Source organism: Copidosoma floridanum, unplaced genomic scaffold, assembly GCF_036245765.1.
Source record: "Copidosoma floridanum isolate Cflo_tuat_1 unplaced genomic scaffold, Cflo_Japanese_pri ptg000021l, whole genome shotgun sequence".
Lineage (NCBI taxonomy): Eukaryota > Metazoa > Arthropoda > Insecta > Hymenoptera > Encyrtidae > Copidosoma > Copidosoma floridanum.
Window position 1 is genome coordinate 1997856 of NW_028321898.1, and position 23563 is coordinate 2021418.

At 34.7% G+C, this 23563-nt stretch overlaps 1 protein-coding gene across 1 annotated transcript in view; it reads left to right on the forward strand.

Moving 5' to 3' along the window:
• Positions 1-23563, forward strand: part of Aldh7A1 (aldehyde dehydrogenase 7 family member A1) — a 631978-nt gene that overhangs the window by 111728 nt on the left and 496687 nt on the right. The window contains exon 2 of the mRNA XM_089594934.1: positions 11033-11249. Within this exon, the coding sequence (XP_089451060.1) occupies positions 11033-11249 (217 nt within the window). The remainder of the gene's footprint in view (positions 1-11032; positions 11250-23563) is intronic.

Sequence of the window (23563 nt, forward strand, 5' to 3'; positions counted from 1 at the left end):
ATAAGAGGTCGAGACACTCGTGAGCAGCACTATGAGATGGGTCAAGGGATGGTGCGATGCATGTATGCACAAAAGGTTGGCCGAAAAGGGTCAACGCTCGTGCTACTGATGGACCGAAGAAATTGCAAACTTTTGCCAAGAGGCGCAGCACCTACGATGTCTTGCACAGCGACACAGAACTCGCAAAGACGTCGAGGTAGCTATTGCCGCGTACAAGAACACGAAAAAGGCCTTGGTGAGGATGATCAAGGTGATCAAGAATCGATGCTGGCGCGAACTCATCGCTGAGGTGAATAAAGATACCTGAGGCCTGGGCTACCAGATCGCGTTTAAAAGACTGCGTGGCTCCAACCCAACGCTGCCGATGAAACCTTCCTTTTTGGAGAGGGTAGTCTCCTGTCTCTTTCTGGAGCATCCCGATAAGAAGCAAGAGGACATAAGTATAGGCCAAGTGCCTCTCTTTACCCTTGATAAATTGAGGTCGGTGGCATTGGAGACGCCGGGACGAAAGGCCCCTGGCCCGGACGGGGTGCCATCTAAAGTCCTTAAGGTCATAGCTGTGGAGAAACCGAACATTTTGATGGACATGTTTAATGCGTGCCTACGTGCTAGACTGTTTAGCGAGCTTTGAAAGATCCATAGGCTTGTTTTTTTTAACGAGGGAAACCCCCCCCCCCGGTCAAGTCGTCATTCCGATCCTTAGGTATATTGGACTATTGTGGAAAAATGCTTGAGAAGCTGATAAGAACACGCTTAAGAGGAGAAGTCAGCCACTCAGAAAATCAGTAAGGGTTGCGAAAAATGTGCTCGATGGTTATGGCTATGGCATAGGTTCTTGAGTCGGTTAAGGAGGCATGGAAACCCTCTCATAAAAAGAGGAGCGTCTGTGTTTTGGTGACGCTCGACGTCATGAATGCATTTAACTCGGTAAAATGATCTGACATAATAAGGGCATTAAGGCACCAGAATGTACCGGTCTACCTGAGAAAGATCCTAGATAGTTATCTTCAGGACCGAGTTCTCCGGTACGATACAAAAGATGGACCAAGAGAGAGGCGTCTGACGTCGAGGGTTGCGCAGGGATCTGCCCTTGGATCTGACCTCTGGAACCTAGTCTATGATGAACTTTCGTGACTTGAAATGCCTCCAGTGGTCAAGCTGACTGGCTTTCCTGATGACATAGCACTGGATATCATAGCGAGATCCCAAGAGGAGGCTGAGCACAAAATATGGTGGGTGGTCACGATAGTGTTGGAGTGGCTCCGGGATCACGGTTTCGAGCTGTCAATTAAAAAGATGGAGATGGTTGCTCTCATCAGGCAGAGATGGTTCGGGGAGGCTTACTGCCTGAACGTTGCAAGTAAGGTAATCTGCACGAGTCCGGTAGTGCGCTACCTAGGAGTGTGGATCGATTAACGGCTCACCTTCTGGGAGCACATCAGAAGAGAAGCTGACAAAGCCGCTAGGGTTTTTGAGGTGCTTTCACGGTTAATGACAAACGTTGGGGGCCCGTGGAAAGCCAAAAGACGGCTTCTTGCGTTGGTCTCCAACTCGATCCTGCTGTACGGCGTAAAGGTGTGGGTTGACGTGCTAGCAAGAAGATATATCCAAGAGCGCCTCACTTCAGTGTAGCGCGTCAGATTGCTGAGGATCGCGTGCGCCTATCACACCGTATTCTCCACTACCGTTATAGTAATATCACGAACGATTCCCATTGTGTTGCATGCGTTGGAGTGGCAAAAAAAATTCCTGGGCTCCGGTGACAAAAGTGATGGTAACAGGTGGGAGAAAATGTTGACGACATGGCAACAGGACTGGAGTCAGTCTGGTACGAGTAGGTGGACGCATCGGTTGATTCCCCACCTGCAGCCATAAGTGGAAAGAGGACATGAAGAGGTAAATTACTATTTCACCCAGTTCCTCTCCAGGCATGGCCAGTTTGATGCCTACCTTCATAGCATCACCCAGATGCACTTACTGCCCTGCGTTGGATGACACCGTTGAACATACGTTTTTCATGTGTGAGAAATAGTACCATGAGTGCCAGCAGCTGATGGACAAGCTGGGCGTGGCACTCACTTCCGAAACCATTATCTCTGAGGTGCTACGCACCAAAGATGGATGGAGGGCAGTGGATGACTTTGTCATGTCTGTCATTCGGTGAAAGAAAGAAATGGAGATAGCTTCTGCGCAGGGAGAAGGGGTCCTTGAGTATGCCAGCAATGGTAATAAGTGCTAAAAGGTGAGAAAACAGTCTACAAAGAAGCGCTAGATATAGGTGCCAGTCTTCAGGGACTCCGAGTCCTTTTTAGGACTCAAGAGGATTCACATCTCCAGCAACGAGTGGCAAGCTTGCTTGTTAAGGTTGTGAGACCCGATGGTCTCCCTAGTGGCTCCACCCTGAAGTAATGCTAACGCAGTTCCAGGGTGGAACTAAAGCCATGTGACATGGGAAGAGTTTTAGTGGGTATAAGTGGTTTAATAAAAAAAAATCTACCGAGTCTTACACTACCGCTGTCCATGCCGTGTGTCTTAATGCATTTTCTCTCCACGAAAAAAAAAAAAAAAACTACTACTGCTACTTCTACTACTACTACTCCTACTGCTACTACTACTTAGTGCCTATATTCCTACTGCTACTATTACTCCTACTGCTACTATTACTAGGAGGAACTTGGAAAATTAATGAGAGTATAAGTGGTGTATGCGTGTAGGGACTTAAGCTTGGAGAGAGCTGTTTGGATCCCCGAATGAAAACCATCTGGACTTGGAGGTCTGGCAAGGGCCGACCCCCCGTCCAAGCCACTAAGAATCAGCCTGCTGTCTTGGTGTGGTGGCAACCTTGACAGGTCTTAACCAATCTCCACCCTGTCATGTATAAAAGTAAGCGCCGATTTTAACTTTCTTCTCAGATACATGCATTACACTCTCACTAAACAAACACAGGTATACTAAATGGTCGTTCTGATTTGCGTGCGTCAAGATCTTTTCCTGGCTGGCGTAGGGAGCCTGGCGATGGGTAAGGCCGGACGATGAGGCTTAGGTAAATTTTGGTAACCAAATGGGATACGGCTTTGCAGTACAAACGGATACAAACGCAGTTCCAGGGTGGAACTAAAGCCATGTGACATGGGAGGAGTTTTAGTGGGTATGGGTGGTCTAATAAAAAAAAAATCTACCGAATCTTACACTACCGCTGTCCATGCCGTGTGTCTTAATGCATTGCCTCTCTACAAAAAAAAAAAAAAAAGAACTACTACTACTACTTCTACTGCTACTTTCCCTCCCTGTATGCATTACCTCGTTAAAGACCGTACTGTTTGCAGCCTAAGTCGGGTGAGGGGGCTTTTAGCCAACGGCGTACCACCCTGTCATGTATAGAAGTAAGCGGTGGCTATAACATTCTTTTCAGATACAGGCATTACCCTCCTGCTACATTTACTCAAGAAAGCTTATGAGATGTATCGAGGTAAAGGTGGTGGTTCTTTCCTCTGGCTGGCAAGGGGGGCCTAGCGGGACGATGAGGATCACATGATACCGGGTTACCATATCTGATTTAGCAGCACGCCTTGTAAATAAATAAATAAAATATGGTGGGCTGCCTTATGCAAGCTTACTACCACTGCAGAGGCTACATGATGGCAGTTTCAGTGTATTGCTTACGCCAGCTCGTTTTGGTCGGTTCTCTGCTTTACTTGTGAAATTGTATGCCTACTGCTTGTCGCGCTGGGACACTTTTGTTTTCTTACATGGATTCTTACTACATACAATAATTTTTTTTACACTTTTTACACAATGCCAGCGCAGTCTTTGTGGGTAGGACTGAGAGAGAGTGGCAACTCTTGGCCGTCCCGAGCAAGGAGCGGCTACCTTTGGCAACAAAGTGGGCTGATGCGCTTGTTTTCACCCTTTCCAAAAGCTATTTGTTAAAAAAAAGGGAATGTTCCCTTTCACCGATCAAGGAGAACTTAAAATCAAGAACGTGTCAAACTAGAAAAAAAAAAACGTCAAACTAGGACCCCAGGCAATACTCTCTTTGAGAAAATTGTCTGGTAGTTCCAATCTGGTGCAAGCCCGGGTGACTACCACTGGCCCCACAGATTCTGGAGAGGGGGCCACAAAGACGTGTCTCATGTCTAACTGGGACTGCTAAGCGTTCCATGGCTTATTTTTATAGATACAGGACGAAGAAAAAGCCTTTAGAGCATAGGCAGTAACGTCAGCGAAGACAGCAACATGACAGTTTCCAGCCACTAGAAATAGAAGGAGCTTACCTATTTGGAAAACAATGGTGCTGAACTTAGAGTAAAACGACACCAACAGATTGTGCAAGTTAAATCGGCAACAAGAGAGATTGAAGAGACGCTGAAAGCAATCAATGAAAAGTACAAAAACACGCCAAACGCTGTTAAAAATTGTTTCAAAGCGACACTTAAGCACTTTGAAGAAGTAAAGGTGATTAGACAAAGATTTTTTTATGAAGAAGAAAGGCTTATAGTAGGTTAGAAGTCGTGCTTCGAATCCCTGCAGTATATAGATTAAAAGCGAGATAGTTTCCAACAGCATGTTTAGAAAAGAGCTCTGAACACTACAATAGAGTAAGTTAAAAGGAACAGGAGCACATCACAAAGCCCTGAAAAACGCCAACAAGCCATGTCCTCCAAAAAAAAAAAAACAGGCAGAGGCAAATAAGAAGAGGTTTTCCTGAACGAAAAAAAAGGCCTGAAGAAAAGAGTAGATGGAACGACGAGAGTATTAGTAAAAGTAGCTGAAAGGCAGACTCTTGCTAATGTGCTCAAGTCAATGAAGGCGAGTTCTAATCCGTACAATGCTGATGTTTTAGTCCAAAGTATTATCAATACCAATTAGGAGACTTATAAAAGCTAAAGGTGTTAAAGATCAGATTGCATTCTTGCAGCCCGTTGAAAAGTCGATAGCCAGACAATAAATGGTGGTAATAGGCAATAAAAAGGTGACATTTGAAGTTCAAGAACTAGATGCTATTCTTAAGGAAAAAGAGATTAAGAAGGCTTTCTTGGAGGCTTTTGGTCATTAAAGTATGAAGTTTAAAGTGACGCTTCTACTTCCCAATACTGCAGGTCAGAGATTACCGCTGTCCCTGTGGTATGACTCACTGGGTTTCATTTTCCTTCACAAAAAAAAAACAAAAAAAAAAACTACTGTTACTACAGCTACTTCTACTATGTTTCACTTCATAACAATCTTCTTTTCCGCTTTCTTCTTTCATATCGAAATGTTTTTTATCGTTACTACTAGTATCTTTGTATATCTGCTTTGAGCACGCTTCTCAAATTAGCTTCTGTAATAGGTTTTATTGTTAATGTTTAAACGACACTGTAGGCTGGATATTTTCTTTGTGCTATTAATATAATATTTTTGCAAGAAATTGTGCTTAGTCAATTTTTCCCCCGTGAGTTGGAAGACATCTCATTTTATTAATCATCACAGTATAAGAGAATCGTAGTTTTTAAACAATCGTTACCTTCTATAACATAAAGTGTATTTTGCATCTTACTCTCATGAATGTGCTGACTCTTGTGCATAGAGTGGCAATGTGCTATGCTGATACGTAGTTTGCTAAGACGATTTAATTGGTTGCGCAATCTTCCTCTGATCTTATATCTAGAGCCTACTATATTTCTCTGTATGATGATTATTATACGTAGCGTTTCTGCACATATCTTTAATGGTGGTGTAGGAGTGTAATGTAAAAAGGTTCTGGAACATTGTGTAGAAAATGACTCACGAACTTAGAAAAAAAGAGGTCAGATACTAAAATGCTTCAAACTTAGACGACGGACCTCTTTGAGGGTACGGTTGTAGATGGTCAACAAGATTACGCAGCATTACAAAAAGCCTGTATACCACCATCTGTACAAAATTTTTTTCTCTTACAACATTTACGCTGATTACGTAAATACTAGTTTACACAGCCATCAGGATTTAATGTGTTAATAGAAGCGATATTGTACGATGATCGATATTGTTGTTGCCAGGGGTATGTCGTATCATTTCCAGATTGGCAAAGACTGTGGCCCAGAGAGCTGATGTATGACAATTTGACGTGATACACGTACAACGACTATGGTGCGATTGGATGCCGTAATGACCCGCGTTTGTTAATTGTTTATTTTGAAGAAAATCGTTGGACAAATATTTATTCTGCAAAATTAGAATATTATGAAAGTATTACTTGCAGTAGATTAGAGCTGTAGTATCATCATCATTAAGAAAGTAAGTGATTATTAATTTTGTGGATTAATGTATTAGTATAAGTTGCTGATTTGCTTATCATGTCTGGCTAATTGTCATATACCATTTGTGTTACATGTGAAAATTATATAAGAAACCGTGGAGTGAATAAAAATTTATAAAAATTGTCAAATTATCAAAGTATTAGAAATTAAAGGGTTGAAAAAATTTAAGAAGAGACGCGAGGAGAGGGAATTGGCTGAAAAAAATCTGAAGAAAAATCTAATTATAAAAAAAAAACTGTTGTATTTTTGCAAAGGCTATTCATATATCACACAAGCCGACCATCATGGGCCAAGATCAGAGTGCGGAGAAAAAAAGTAAGATAGAAAATATAAAGAGTGTAAAAAGTTCATTGACACGTAAGGTGGACTGAGTAGAAGAAAAAAAAAAGAATCAGAAAAAAGTAATAAAAAATAGTGACCCATTAGGGAAGCGAACATCAAATATCAAAAAGATCCTAAGCTTTTGAGACTAATGGATTACATAGTTGATATACAAGGTTTTAAACAGGCTGTTAACTATTAAGTTCTCAAGGAGTTAGCTATACTACTACATCATTCTGATAGTAAACCTATAGTATTTCTCTTCAAAGAGCCGTTCTTATGGCAACGACTCTCAGAAAAATACAGAAAAGAAAACTTATGGTTAAAATAGTATATCCATGGTTTGCCGTGGAAGATGGAAAATTTTCTGTACAATACTGTAGGAACATATCTTTGGGAACACCTATACAATGCTAGAAAAGGGCATAATTTGGCGCGTTGAGCAAAAAATGGTTGGATCAAATTCACTGCTTATGATATTACTGATTTGGTTTATGCTCCAACTAACGAAATAGAAATAGCCAACGTTAGCCCACATCACAATGGGGCGTAAAATGCCAACTGTACGCATCATGACGTGAGAATGTACAATAAGTTTTACTTAGATGTGCCTGAGTCCATGAAATGGATATAAACGATATAAATAAAACTAAAATAATTAACTTTTATTTTTCAAAACATTATGTTTAATAAATGATTTATTATATTGTTTCAATTTTCTTATTGATTTTTTTCATTTAATTTTATGCATACATTTTTTCTGTTTTTTAACCACGACACCAGAAAGTAGCAAGTTTAGCAGTGGAACTGGACAGTTCTTCTAGGACAGCGAAGGGAATACTTCATTTTAGTAGATTGAAATTCCTATTATGCTAGAATCTCCTTTGTCCTAGAATCCCTACTATCCTAGAATCCCTACTATCCTAAGATCCCCATAGTTAACCTTCTTCTAATGCTTTTTTTAATTAACGTTTAAAGTTTGAACAATATTTATCAAAAAAAGAGCGTATGTATTATGAACGTCCAGACGGGACATTCAATGGAATCTGATACTATGCTATTGGAGGAAGTGGTACTACAGAATGATTTATTTTAATTTTTTACATACAAATATATTTTGGGCAAGTAATATGGAGAATAAATGAATTTAATGATTGTGACATTAAAGATATAATAAGCGTAGGTAGTACGAAGTTATGTTCAAATCATCAGAAGATTCGATGAAACTGCATAGTCTTATACTGGCTGGCCTACATATTGCTTATATTGTATTGTGCTATACATTATGGTTTATAATTTTTTAGTTATTAAATATCAAAATATTAATTGAAATCATATCTAACTAACGTAGGTTTACTCATTCGCACAATAATTGTGCCACCTTCATACACAATACTGTTTCATAGAAGATATATTTGTATTAATTGAGCGCGTGGTGGCTCGGTCAGCTAGATCATGGATAGCAGGGCACCGCGGTTTACTTACTGGCCAGTGCGACTTTTCGGGCAAGTACCTCTGTGATTTTTCACATGTGCTTTTTCACCACGCAATGCTCCTCGAGGAGGGTCTTATGCGACTTTATCGCAGCATAATTACCTAATTTCCTTGAACCCCCTTCTGTAATGAGAGGTCTCCCATCTCTTTACAAGGAAGTAATTTTTTCAAGGTTATCTCTATACAGGCTGTGAACATATACATGTGGTAGCTTAATACTATAACTATTGAACATATTCATTTTACAGAAAATGTAATAATGACCTATTGTAGCTGTATACTTGAAGTTATCAACTGTGTGTCATTTGATCCTTAACTTTATACGATGTTCACTGACCCTTAAGTTATAAATATATTCTACTTATCACGTTTGCCTTATAATTCTAGTTATTTGCTAGTATATATCAGTGCCCTCCAGTGAATTTGGAAATTCAAAGTGATCAGTGATCCGTTGGGGGCGAAATGTAAGAAAATAAATGAATACAAGTAAAGTGTATTTGAATTTTCTGCGTTGATTTATTGATGCGCAACGTTTCGCTGACAATATGCGTCAGCCTCATCAGGCTACAAAATTAAAATTAAAAACACACAATGAGTGATCTGGAAGGCTCAAACACAAAAATACAATCAATTTTCTTTGTAAATTGTTACCGTAGGTACGCGAGAATTCGTAAGTTTGGTTGACTTACTCGTCACCTGTCGTGCTGTCGACTGACAATAAATTACAACCACAAGCCAGCGCTTATATAGGCGGAGACGCAAAGGTAGACGGTAAAGGGCGATGAACTCGATCGGGACATTTAAACTTTCGTAGTAAAGGAAGGTATGCTCTATTAAAGGAAAGCACATCCTCCTTTCTATTAATGTTGTGTTTATCGAGTTTTATATAAAGCATTTCGGAAATAATTCTTTTTTTGTAATTGGATTCTTTGTCAAGGATTTTGAAGTTATTCCAATCGAATTCATGATCAAAATTGATTTGGTGTGCACAAACAACGGAATCGGAGTTTTTACTTTTCATATGTTCACTGATGCGGACCTCCGCCGCTCGCTTTGTTTCACCCACATATGACGCAGGACAATTTTTACAATAAAACTTATATACTCCATTTGTCTGTTTATGTTTATTCGTTGTATCTTTTCCTAAGCGGACGATATGCTGCAGTTTATTGTTAATGAGAGGGTAAGTGTGAATATTGTAGGGTTTTAACATGGTTGAAATTTTTTCAAAATTATTGTCAATATATGGTATGCCAATTTTGCAGAGAGGGTAGGTGTTTGTAGTGTTTCTGTTATGATTACTATATTTGTGTCTTTTTAATTTGACCTTTATGTTTTTATTAATAAAGTTAAAAGGGTAATTGTTTTTTATCAACAGATTTTTCACTCTAGCAATATTCAAACCGTGAAAACGTGTACTGGCAAGTAAGACCGCCCTATCAACCAAATTAAAAACAATATTTCTCTTATAGCTATTTGGATGACCAGAAAAATAATTTAAGATTCGTCCGGAAGAAGTAGGTTTTTCAAACCAGTCAAAATTAAAATAATTAGAATTTCTTATTATCAAAACACCAAATCAATTTTGACCATGAATTCGATTGGGATAACTTTAAAATCCTTGACAAAGAATCCAATTATAAAAAAAGAATTATTTCCGAAATGCTTTATATAAAACTCGATAAACACAACATCAATAGAAAGGAGGATGTGCTTTTCTTTAATAGAGCCATACCTTCCTTTACTACGAAAGTTTAAATGTCCCGATCGAGTTCATCGCCCTTTACCGCCTACCTTTGCGGCTCCGCCTTTATAAGCGCTGGCTTGTGGTTGTAATTTATTGTCAGTCGACAGCACGACAGGTGACGAGTAAGTCAACCAAACTTACGAATTCTCGCGTACCTGTGGTAACAATTTACAAAAAAATTTATTTTATTTTTGTGTTTGAGCCTTCCAGATCACTCATTGTGTGTTTTTAATTCTAATTTTGTAGCCTGATGAGGCTGACGCATATTGTCAGCGTAACGTTGCGCATCAATAAATCAACGCAGAAAATTTAAATACACTTTACTTGTATTTATTTATTTTCTTATATAATTCTAGTTGTTAAAAATTTAACTTGCCTAAAATAAAAGTTTTTAAATTTAACTTTTCAAAAGTAAAACAAGCCTTATTAGACGTTTTTGAACAACCTTCCAAACAACAAATGAACGTTTTAGAACAAGCAATTTTCATTAACGTTTGCCATTATGCTAATAAAGTATTATGAAAGCGTCAATCCTGAGAGATTTTATTGCGTTGGACAAAATCATTGACAGAAAATTATTTAAATAAATTGAATGATCCATACCCAAATCTTAAACCAATTTAGATTTTCTTATTTCTACTATTTAAGACAACAAAAAAAAAGGCAAGCTGATTCCTGTTTTTTTTGCTCCTGTGCTTTTTTTCTTTGTTAAATAATTCATATGCTTCTAATAATTACTTAAAGGTAACTACAAGCCCGTCTAATTTTTCTAGGATGCCTGTTTCAGAGTTATTTCTCATTTTTTTTCAAGTTGTTATAACCTAAATGACGAATTGAATGCATAAAATGCATTGTGCATTTTGTACATAACAACTTTGTTATGCAGTAAGTTAGAAAGAAAACTTGTGAAATTAAAAAAAAAGTTATGTATAGTATCATTAAGACTGGTTATAATACCAATTTTTCTTTTTTATCATAAGCAAAAGAAAAGTTATGGAAATTCTTATATTATTGCATAAGGATATCCTTAAAGAGTCAATCTATATACATAGAAACTACTTATAGAAAGAATTCTAGAACATTAACAACATTTTTTTATATTTGATGGTCGTAGAAAACTTTAAAATGACAAAAATTAGTCTTACTCGAACAAAAATGAGTAATATTACTAAAAACACTTCGATTTTTCCAGATTCTTCATTGTATTTCACCAACAACTGAGTCTGTTATAGCTAAAATTCAGACTCCCACTGTAGAAGAGACTATAAAGGCAATTCAAAAATCGTTAAAAGCATGGTATTACTGGAGGTCTCTTCCAATTCCAAAACGCGGAGAAGTTGTTCGTCAAATCGGTAATGAGCTAAGAAGATATCAAATTCCTCTTGGTAAATTAATCTCTCTGGAAATGGGTAAGATTCACATTTTTGGATACGAATTGTTATTGGAAGTTATCTCAATATGTTATTATCTTGTTGTACTAAATGCTTATAAAATTTGTGTTATAAAATAAGTATAACTCGGAAAAAAGGATTAGAAAATTTGTGTGTATGATTCTTGGTGATGAGAAAAAAATATGTATGTTTTCAAAAATTTTACTTACGTTTATAAAAGTGTAAGAATAGTTATAATAATAATAAAAATAATAATAGTAATAAAAGTTGCAACAATAATCATAATAAGACTTGTTATTGTTATAATGATAATAATAATAATGATAATTATATATAATAATTGTAGTTGTTATGATAAAGATGATAATAGAAATAACAATAGTACTGCGCCTGTTTCAAGCCAACGGTTTTTCTTCATTGTTAGCATAATTAGATTTACGGCCAGTTTCAAAAATTATATTATTGTAAAAATGTTTTGGAATAATTGGTAGAGATGTGGTCAACAACTATTTTTCACTGCCAGATGTTAGAGAGGGGATTTGGTTTATGGTGGAATTCAGAAATTGTGTTACTTATGTTAGAGGCAGCAGTACGGACTTTCTCTTTCTTGTCACCTCTGAGCCAGAAAGAGGGGAAAGGATAATAGGTGACATGACCCTTCCATCCTTTTTTACGTGTTGAAAAAGTAAATAAACAATGAAGTTTCCAAATTACAGGTGGCTTACGAGATCGGAAATGTAATAGTGGGGGTAACTCGATAAGTCATGCATCTGCAAAAATGAATGGTGAAAATTAGATGAAAGGTTAACAATATTATTTTAATAAATTAACAGTAGCTCACACCATTGAATACACAGCTGTTGCTTACTGTTGCTCTCATAAATTTCGTATGCAGGTGTTTGTTTTTACTACTCAACTTTATTTTTGTTTTATGTTAGTCTATAGTTGATTCTTCATTATTTTAAAGTTGCTTTATGTACTTTACTTGTATATAAAATAGTATTTCATTAGCTTTTCATTGTCAGATAACATTGGCCAACGTTTTTAGTACAGCAGTTACGAGTGAGCAGCAGGTGATGAACTTCATTCTAGATGCAATTGAGTCCTTGTTATAATTACTATTCAAATTTTTTTAAAGAAACGTGGGCAATTCTAAAGAAGTGGAAAAAAATTCTTAGTTTTTGTATGAATGATAGGTTACTGACATTACACCATGTTGTAAATCGCGTTTGTACATCGTTGTCAAAGTACTATAATACATGGGTACATCATCTCTATAGATAATAATTATTTCTTAAACCAAGATATTTCTATCAAACTTTTGTCACACATAATTAAATAATATTTTTCTCAAAGAATTTATTAATAAAAAAAAGCTTTGTATGCAATGTCTCAGAAGAATTTGGTTCAGAACTGTAAAATAAACTGTCAAAGAAAACTATGTTATGCATATTTTACAAGCAAAAAACTCAAGGTCAGATATAAACAATAAATTAGCGATAAAAATGTGTGGAATTTGGTGTAGTTAGTTTGAAGAGGACGATAAGTCACACCTTTTTTTTTCTGTGAGTATATGAATCTGTTTATGCAGCTTATAAAGGCTTTACTATCGCATAAAGAATAATGGTTGAAGGTGCGAGTAGCTGTAGCCAAAAAAATGTAATTATTCACAGTAAAGAGCAAAATGTAAGGTCTGAGATTTTAAATAACTGCTTGCGTAATGAACACGTAAAAGAGCTTAAATTAGGACTCACGCACCAGAGAAAAAAGATATGTATTCTAATATGACTCTAAGAAGTATTCAAGCAATATTAATACATTAATTGACATTAGATCTCGGACTCACTAACGAGCATTAGAATTATTTTTGAATATTTATTCTCTTATTATACACACTAATTAAAGTGAGCATAGAATGACTCCTTTCCAAAGTCTCAAGTTTCTCATCAGCTAACTTACAGCTTTGTCTACAATTAGAAAGAAGATTTTTTAAATTTTTTTCTTATTTTATGCCAATATAATTTTGGGTAGATTTCCTGTATAATAGCCTACAGCCTCTCTTCTGTAATTAATGGGCTCTCTTTATTAAAATCTTATGTTTGTGTAAGACAAAAAAGTAACTATTTCTTATTATGTAATACCATAAGTAAGGCCAAAGTAGTATGCTTATTACGTACCCTGTTCCTGCAATGAATTTGCAAGTAAGTAATTAAAGAAATTTTTACGCTTTATGAAGAAAAATTCATGTACATACATCTTTTATGTCACTGATCATGTGCATAGAATACTGGAATTTGAACAGCGCTACAGTGATGTCACAATATGCTGACATACATAATGTATGGTCCTTGATGTATGGATTTATATATGGCTGTATGTATGTATGTATATATGTCTGCATTACTGTATAAATGCGTCTGTTAATGTCTTTACGTAAAGAGTTAATTTTTGTTTCTAGTTAGCTTGTAATTTGTGAATCATACCGAAAAAATATAATTTACTTATACTATTGTTATTCACTTACACGACTTCTGGTCTGAGTCTTTATGTCAGCGAAAATTTTTGGTACTGTTTTATTCTCTTACTCAAAGTCAATTAATAACGAAAGCTTATAATATGGGCCATGACTATCTCTGCCAACTGTTCCTACTATATACATCGATTAGTAAGCAGATTGTTAACCATCTGTTATTTTTGTAACATGAGATCTCCTTCTTTCTTACTCTAGAATCATATAAAAAGGCTCAACAAAGAGTACAATTTTATCTCTACTTAACTGATACCTGTTATCCTAATGATACAAAAAAGATACTAAAAACATCATAATAACACAAAAACTAGGACAAAGAAGTTAACATATAACTGTTAAACTTATATATAACGATAAAGTTATGATAACGATAAAGTTTTTCGCATCAATAAATACTTTTACTTCTTTCATAAAAAAAAAGCTATCAACCTTTTTTGTTTTTATATACTTTTGTGTAGTAAAAATTTCAAGTTTAAGGTCCAGATAAAGTGTACCAGAAAAAATTTTTTATGACTTATTGGCTTAATTACTAGGACAGATATTGACCAGAAAGTAAGATTAACATAGACGCAACTTTTTAATAAGACATCATTAATGTGCATACATTTTGACCATGAAATAAGATAGTCAAGTTGCATCTTCACTCTTTTTATCTATATAGGAAACTTTTTGATATTTGCTATTATTGCTGATACCACTGAAGAACCAATGTCTAGATCCATCGTGATGATTTTAGTCTTTTGACGCATGTGAAGATGAACTGGATGCAAGGCGTTTTAACATACACACTTAAATTCTATTTAAAATCATTAAAAATTTTTATATATATACACATATTCACTGATTGTCAGTTGCCACCTTGACTAACCTTGGCTTTTATATAAATGGCTTTTGAATATGTCAGTGATGTTAAAATTTTAATAATTCCTAAAAAAAACTGTTATGTAAAATAAATACAAGTTACATATGTTTGAACTACTGAAAAATCTCTTTCTAAACAATATTTTCAATTTCTGATTTTTTCTCGTATTTAATTTGAATAAAAATTCTTTTCGGATTCTTACATCTTGTTGAAGCAACGTATAGTTGTCCATGAGAAAATGAAGGTTTTTTAATATACAATCCTAAGGAATCGGAACTTTGTCCTTGTGATTTGTTGATAGATATAAAAAATGCTAATACACAGGGAAGCTGTTTTCTATACTATACAAAAGGTAATGATGATGAGGTGCCAGTATTCAATGTTAATCTAGGAATATACAATTTGCTTCCTTTATTTTCCCGTTATTATTTCTGCTTCTATATTATACTTGAATAATTTTATTATTTTTAATCTTGTGCCATTACAAAGACCGTCTGATGAACTTAAAGTTCTTATTAACACTACTCTAGCATTTATTTTTAATTTTAATTTGTGTGGTGGAAGACCTTCTCTGATATTATTTAAAAATTTTATTGAAAAATTTACATTTATGTTATCACATGTTTTGTCAACTCCTTAGTGAGTTACGTAATTAATGCTGTAATGAATTTTAGTGTTGCCTTTCATGTAAATTAAGATTTTCTTGTTCAAAACTTTAGTGTATTTATTGTGAGATGTTAATGAAGAATCGTTGATTTTATAAAAAATTTTTAAACAAATGTCTTTTGTTTTCCATTTATCTAGTATTGTAAAAGTTTAAATTTTCTTTTCCCCAATGTCTAACAAAAATGATCAAAATTGTTTATCAATTAAACGAATATTTTTATTTAATCGTAGTATATGACGCAGAGGCCAAAGATGGAAATACTTAATGAAGTCTCCTATTATAGCAATTTTGTTAGCATTTTTTACTACCAGAAGAATTTGACGAAAATCTCCTCCTAAAATGATTCATTTAGTCCCAAAAGCATCGGTGGAATTGCATAAGTTTCTTAAAGTCCTATCAACGATTTCCACGGCCTTCTTCTGTATTATCGAGGCTTCATCCCAAATGATTACATTTGCCTCCCGTAATTTTTCTTATCTGAATCTAATTCTAAAAATGCAGTTTCTATCGTACTAAAATTCATGGGCAATCTAAACGTTCTGTGGCTCGTCATTTCTTTTGAAAGTAAAATTGAAGCAATTTTTGTCCAAGCCATTGAAATTACCTTTTTATGAATTAAAATACAATAATAAATCAGTGTTTTATTTGAAAAAATCTTTTGAGAACCACCAGGACCACCATTAAAAAATTTTTTTTTTTTTAATTTCATAACTTTATCAACAATTAACTTTTTATCTTGAGTTAAGTCAGCAAGCATTTCATTTAATTTTTTCTTACAAAATATGCATTTACTGCAGTTGACAGTATCATTTTTTTTAATCGATTTCGTTGGTTCTGGTAAACTGAAATCTTTACACGACAAATTTTCAAATTAAAAAATTTCATTTAAATGTAAGAGTGCATTATTTTTATTATTATCCTTAGAGTCTTCAACAAAAAGTTTCTTAAATTTATTCCAAATCACGTTACCTTTAAAGTTTTCAGACATTATAAACCAACCAAAAAATTTTTGAAGTTGTTTTGGTAACATGACGTCGCATGCTTCTTCGAAAATAAGGTCAATTTGTGAATCGTGTTCTATTAACCCCATGCTGATAGCTGTTTCTTTAAATGTATTATAGGTTATATTGTTAAATGTTTTTAAATCTGCAAAGGATTTTTTACTTTTAACTTAATTTAATATTAATTCTCAAAAAAACCTTTCCTGGTCATTGGGGGAAACGACATTTAATCTAAAAATAGCAATATTTGTCCTTAAACGACTACGTCCAACCCATTGCTTCTTTTGACTATTAAATGTGTAATGTTTAGGAATATTGTCATATTCAATGGATCTAACCAAACTATCAATTTTATTAAATTCAAACCACTCTATTGACGGAGTTTTCCATTTTTCAAGTAATTTTTTTATTTCATTTTCTTCAAAAACAACTTTTCGTTTATTTTCAATATGGATAGGTAAATGAAATACGAAATGACTCCTACCACAAAGAGAAAATTCTTGATGCCTCCATGCTGCCTCCATAAAACTTAAATATCTACCATCAATGAATTGTGATATTTCATCAAATATTTCTACATTGTCGGACTCATTTTCTTTTTTTCATTTTCATTTTCTTTTTTAATTTTCCAAAAAACCCTATCATCACCTTCATGTATGTAATCGAAAATATATTCAATGCTTTGAATGGATGCACAACGTTCTACATTTATGTGGCAATTGTATTTCATTAACAAAAGTTTATTATATGGTACTACCATTAAATTATTAATAAAAATTTGAACGTTCCGGTTTTTATTCTGTTAATATTGTTATCATTAGTACTGTTGATCTTTTATATTCTGGAGAACCATTTTTTGTAAATCTCGTTTTCATGGTAAAGGATTTTGGAAAAAATTTCTTGCAAATTTTATCGTCTTTTTGATAACACGGACTATAACTGGGATGACATCCATGGAGCATATAATTAATAACCAATTTTTTCAATTTTTCGTCATAAGTGGGTATTTCAGCTGAAATGTATGTGTCTACATGTTCAGAGGTTATTAACTTATTGTTATCGTTTTAAGTAATAAGAATGTGTGCATGGGGTATTCCCCATTTTGGGAGTTCAATGGTATGGACAAATGAGTCAGTCTCCCACAATAAAGTATTAGACAAAATTGCCTAGAACTTGTTCTACATAATAATCTCTAAAGATAATACTGCAAGAGAGCAAGTTTATCTAATTCATTTTGCGAATATTTATTATAATTGGTACTTCAGCCTAAATCACCTAAGGGAAACATCAGGGGAAATATCATGGAATCTCCAAAGTGAGAAAGTTTATTAAAATATGTGTGTGATGGAACATTTTCTGGTAAATCCTTAGAGTAAACACATAAATCGAAATTTTCCATTATTTCTGAATTTGAAAAAATAATTGCACTACATTCTGGTACTAGTGGCTTATTGTACTTATGCTTCTGTTTATCATTTTTTCAAAGAAAATACATTTAATAATTTGGTAAATTTTGAATATTTGCAATTTGGTCTAAGTGTTTGTAATTTTTAGCAAAAGGATTTTTAGATAAAATGTCAGTTAAAATTTAAAGATGTCTTTTACTAAATTTCTATTTGTTTTAAATCTTTTTTTAACTGCTACTGCATCATCATGTATAAATAATTGACTGCAAGATGGTTCTTTATCATTACCAGGAAATAAAGTATTAGGTATAATATGACAAAATTGACCTTGAACTTTTAAATTATAAATTGCTTTTTGTTTTTATGTATAACATTAGTCCGCATAATTTCACTTTTGTCCTCAAAATAATCTATACATACATGTGATTGTCCGCATAAGTATATATATATGTATGTTTGTAGAAAGTGATTAAGGCAAACTTTACGTGCTTTTAAGATATATATGAATAACATAGTAAGATGATGCGGACGTCCGCATGATTTCACTTTTGTCATCATAATTACCCTAACATACAAGTGATTGTCTGCATAAGTCACATCTGCACACACACACACACACATACACACACAATTACTATTATTATCACTTGTCCAGCGATTGCTTCTTTATATTTTCTTCTTATGCACAAGGACGTAAAATATTGTGAGCTGCTGATGGTGCGCCTCTGATCTCTACGTGCACTCAGATTTGCAATGTGACTGGTCTACCTGATCCTTGAATGCTCTGTAACATTACTGGTTGCATTGTCACTGCACTTTCTGCCATGTCTTCTCTACCAGATCTGTTTCTTCTACCTTTGAGAATTCTAACCAAATGTAGTAGTAAGGGGCCCATTTTAAAAATCCAAACGACCCCACCGCAATGCCTAAGGCTATTTATGCTACAATTTATGCATATTCTTCCCACTTCAAAATCTTTTTTTCCGTTTGATCTACTTCGCGTAACCTTGGAACTATGTTCCTTAGCTTATTATCCATCGTTAATTTTTCTCCGGGCCCGTGTTCTTGGCTCCAGAGATCTTGTAGTCCTTTTTCTTATTACCATTTCTATTAGGTTAAGCAACTCATTTTCTTCTACTCCTTTCATCCTTTGTATAATTTCTTTAAAGTTCAGAGTCAGGCTTTCAAAGTTAACGACGTGACTCTCACCCTTCTGACTCTGTTTAAGTCTCGTTTCCAACTCTTGGGCTGTGCAGTATTTTTCCAAGTCTATTACTTCAGCATGAGACACCTTCATCGTTCCATGTTCTGTGTGCTTGCATTAAACATGTACCTTTTATTCTTTTCTGGTGCTGAACGTGTGCTGATTTTTCGCGTCGAGGTGAGTCCAGTACACACCTTTTAATTTTGCTAAAACGATTGGACACTCCTTTGAGTTGTTTATTGCTTCTCCTAGAATGAGCCATATCTTGCAGTGGTAATTTTTTCCACCTCCTGTATCAATTCTACTTGTGTGCATAAATCTACCTGACTTAGTTTCTTACATTGGTCAACTGATTGTCGGGATATCGCAGCAAACTGTTTTTTGCTCATGCTACCTACTATATATTCGTACGTTGGTTGTAGGTATGCCACAATAATTGTTATGTTGAACCCTTTTTGCTCTATAGGTAATGGTGTTATTCTGAGCTGGTTTAATTCTTCTTTTGTTGCTAATGGTATTTTAATGTGATGTATTTTTTTCTTATTAAGTGCTACCGTCACTTTTTCGGCTATTTCTCGTACTCTTTCCATTATCGTTGTGCTTTTGTCTCCTGGGACTCTGAGATCCAGTCTTAACTGTTTTACCAATCTTTCTACCTTTAATATCGTTTTTAAAGCTGCTTCTAGTAGATGCGATATTCTTTGATTTTCTAAATAAGTTCAATTCGTTGCTGTTTTGAATTTCACTGCTAGTTCGTCGGCCAGCCACTCGAATTCTTTGATTATTTCTGACATTCTATCATATCCACTGACCTAATCTGAAAATATTCCAAGCCCTTTTTTTTTTACTTTTTTTGCCTTATCCTCGTATTTCTTCCACATTTGTAGTGTTTGTTCGTGATAAGCGAACGCTGCAACTCTTTTTTGTTCTTTGAGGTATTTCATTGTATCGGTCGTGCTTGTTAAATCTGATTTCACCAACTCCTGTATCATATCCTCATTAGATTCCGATATCTGCCCCAGGAGTACTTGTACTGTTTCTCTTTTGCTTTAAACTTCCTGCCCCACTACTGCTCTGTACGCTGTTTCAACACATTGCAGCGTTTCAATGATCTTGCGAGTAACCGTTTTCATGCACCTTATGCAGTCGTCTTTTTTTCTTTTTGTTACTCTACTTTCCTATTCTACTTGCCTGCTCGCTTTCATTAATGCATCTATTACTCTGACTGTTTGATCCCAATTTACGTACCATATAATTTTTCATGTAGACGCGACTGATTGGGCCATATTTTCTACTGATATCCCCGGATCCTTCTTGGATAGCTCTATTTCTTCCGATTCCTTACATATCAGTACAATTACTTTTCTAAAACATATAATAGATTTTATCTCTTAGGTTAGCTACGTTCCCTTTTTTGTAAATAAATGCCTAGATTATTAGAGGGAAAAGAAAAAAAGGGAAGGAAAAAAATCTTCTGAACCATGACTAGCGTGTGGCTCCTGATTACCCTTTTTGAATCCTTATATTTCATACCTGCAATGGCCATCTCCAAAACAATGATTCTAACGAAAGGATGAGACTAAATTTTGGCAAGTTTAGTTGGGAATGTGGCTTTACCTGTACATATTGCGATACTTGTTGATTATAATCCGAGTTTTACATGTATGCCATTGCATTCTATGTGCTAGATTCTTTTATTTCATCATGCTTGCATGTTTTTTTTTTCTTTTGCAATATTTCTTTACTGACAACATAGAACTTATATTTAAGATATACTTGACAGAGGTAAATGTATATATAGGAGAACCTATCATTCTGTGACAAAAATATCGTATTTCCTCTATCCATCGGTACGTTCGGCAATGTGATTCATTTACAACAGAAAGACGCATGTGGTACTGTGGAGTGGAATGTGGTACTGTGGATTTGTGGTTGCCTTACATAATTTTCCTCTAAGTTGTCCTGTCTTATTATTCCAATGCTAATTTCTCCCTTTTCTATTTCCTCGAGAGAAGTGGACAGTAAGAATTGTTGGAAAGTTTGGCTTATTTCAGGGGATTAAAACAACCAGGGTCGAAACCGACATTTCAGGCTTTAAAGCTCTCGGATTGTTCGCAAACGAGACACGCTGACCTTTCCGTTGATACAGTATCTGTCATCACCAAACAGTATATAAAAGTATAATTTACGTACCTATTCAAGTGGCTGCCTTAGAGGAGGGATGGAACTGACCGAAGTATGTGCACACACGGAAAACGAGAAAGGATTTACTCACCGGTCTCAGCGATTTTAATTTCAAGCGGCATTGGCCAGTGCAATTTCTTAGTGTCAGTATGTAATTCAAAAAATAAGCATGAGGGGGCATTGCAGTACTAAATTAAGCGTTTTTTAAAGCTATTTCTATGCTGATCCTAATATTCATGTAAATCAAGGGACAAAAATAATGTATTACACGTTCTTACTTATTTGATAAATGCATGTATAATTGGAGTATAAATGTAATCTATGATACCTGAAGTTTATAATGTAGATGCGAAAAGTCCGGAAAAAACCTGTATTTTGGTATGCGAGAGTCTTTTGTTGGAAAAGTTGAGTTTTGGACAAGGGTTGGAACTGACATTTTGAGGTAATTTTTGCAATATTCTTGGTTAAAGGGACAAGAAGTTGGTTATATCTGTATTTAATTAAGAATTTATTACATTTAACATGTATTGACACTGGAAGCATAATTAATTTTAGTTTCAAAACGTTGTACGAGCTCTGGACACGATTTAAGTTAGTGACAGCAGTAACATTTATATGCATACTAGAAGGGCTTTCCCCCCCCCCACCTGGGCGCTTTGCGCGCCAACCCCCTGGTTTTAAATAAGAATGCTTAGACTTTAGCAAAATCCCTAGTGGTTTTCCTTGGGGTCGATTGCTTAGAGTCTATAATGAAACGTGAACTGCCACATGCACAATTGTTATAACATTATATCCAGATCATTAAATGGTAACACCTTAAGATATAGATAAAACTATGTCAGCTGAAATAGATTCAAATGACAAAAAGCTCACCAAAGTGTTAATTGAGCATACGCTCCATGGTCTTCACAGTAAGAAAAGTTCGTGTTGAGATAATGTTAATCATAAATGTACAAAAAAAATTTTTATACTATTTTCAGTATTCACAAATGTTAAAAAGAATAATTACCCACAGTGTAAATGAATAACTAATATTTTTCAAAATCATATTTATAAATTTAAGAATAAAAATAAAATTCAATTTGATAATTCAAGGGTTGTACCATTTGACAAATATTTGCTGATAAAATGTCAATGTTTTATAAATGTCACATTGAGTATTAATACAAAGCATTAAATATATTTATGACAACATTTAGAAAAGCAGCGAATAAGCTTATATTGAGTTATAAAAAACTAGCGATTGTGACAAAAATATTTAAGATATAATTAAAAATTATGTGGATGGTAGATATTTAAGTCTAATCGAGGCTGCATGGAAATTTCTATGATTTCCAATTTGTGATAGAAGACACGAAGTTGTTTGGCAAACTTCCACAGTTAAAATTAATTATTTAATCATGTAGGTCTTTGGATGATGCATTCATGTTTATCATGTCATAAAAATATATGCTCTGATCATTAAAAATTACATAGTGCTTAAATGATACAAACGAAAAAAAAGTATAACGTGGCCTTCATTTTACACTTATTAAATATAGACTGTTAAGCTTTACAGTTTGTCAATGTAAATATATTTGTATATATTCTACGTATATGAGTTGAATTTTATAAGTTAATATAACTGATATGTTCAATTGATAACTGATAGAATTTGTTGCATAAAGATTTTTCAAGTGTAAAGTGTATCTATTTGCCTTATAGACGGCCTGAAAAAAAACTGATAACAATGCGTGGCACGTCACAATGATGTTGGGGGCATGAGGGGACTAATGGGGGGTCTACCAAATTTTTTCGCTATGTTAAAATGACGTAAAAAACGAACAAATTTAACCTAATTTTGTGGGGGGCCATTTGTAAACAACCTTTTTTTGTGGAGGGACTGAGGGTTTTTGTATATTATAATAATGACTATATACACATAGATCATTTTTTGAGTACAATCGATGATTCTTATTGGAATTATTCATCCATGAGGTCAGCAGTCTAGACAGTGATTTTTTCAGATGTCATTTTTAAGGAACATTTATTTATTATTGTTTCAGCCTCTTCAGGGATTTTATTATAAGTTTATTTTCACAATCATGAATTTGTTGCATACTGTATTCTGTTAAGAAGTCTTCGGTTTTAATCCGTTACGTAATACAAGTTAAGTAACGTTATTATAATATGTTTGGAACAATCAAGTGCATAGATTTTATTCTAATGCTTGTCACGGTATGAAAATTTGGGCGTCTTTTGGGGAGCGAAAAAACCTGTTGGGGGCTTTGGGGAGCGTAAGAGGGGGGGCCTGACTGCGGGGCTAGCATATTCTAAACTGTGTCAAAATCACGTATAAAACAATTAAATCTTACCTTATTTTGCGGGGGAGCTATTTATAACGAAGTTTTTTGGTGGGGGGCTGTGGAGGGTGCACAGTGGGCAAATTCGCATTTTTTTTTATCAAAATCGTAAATCTCGAGATAGGATTAAGATATC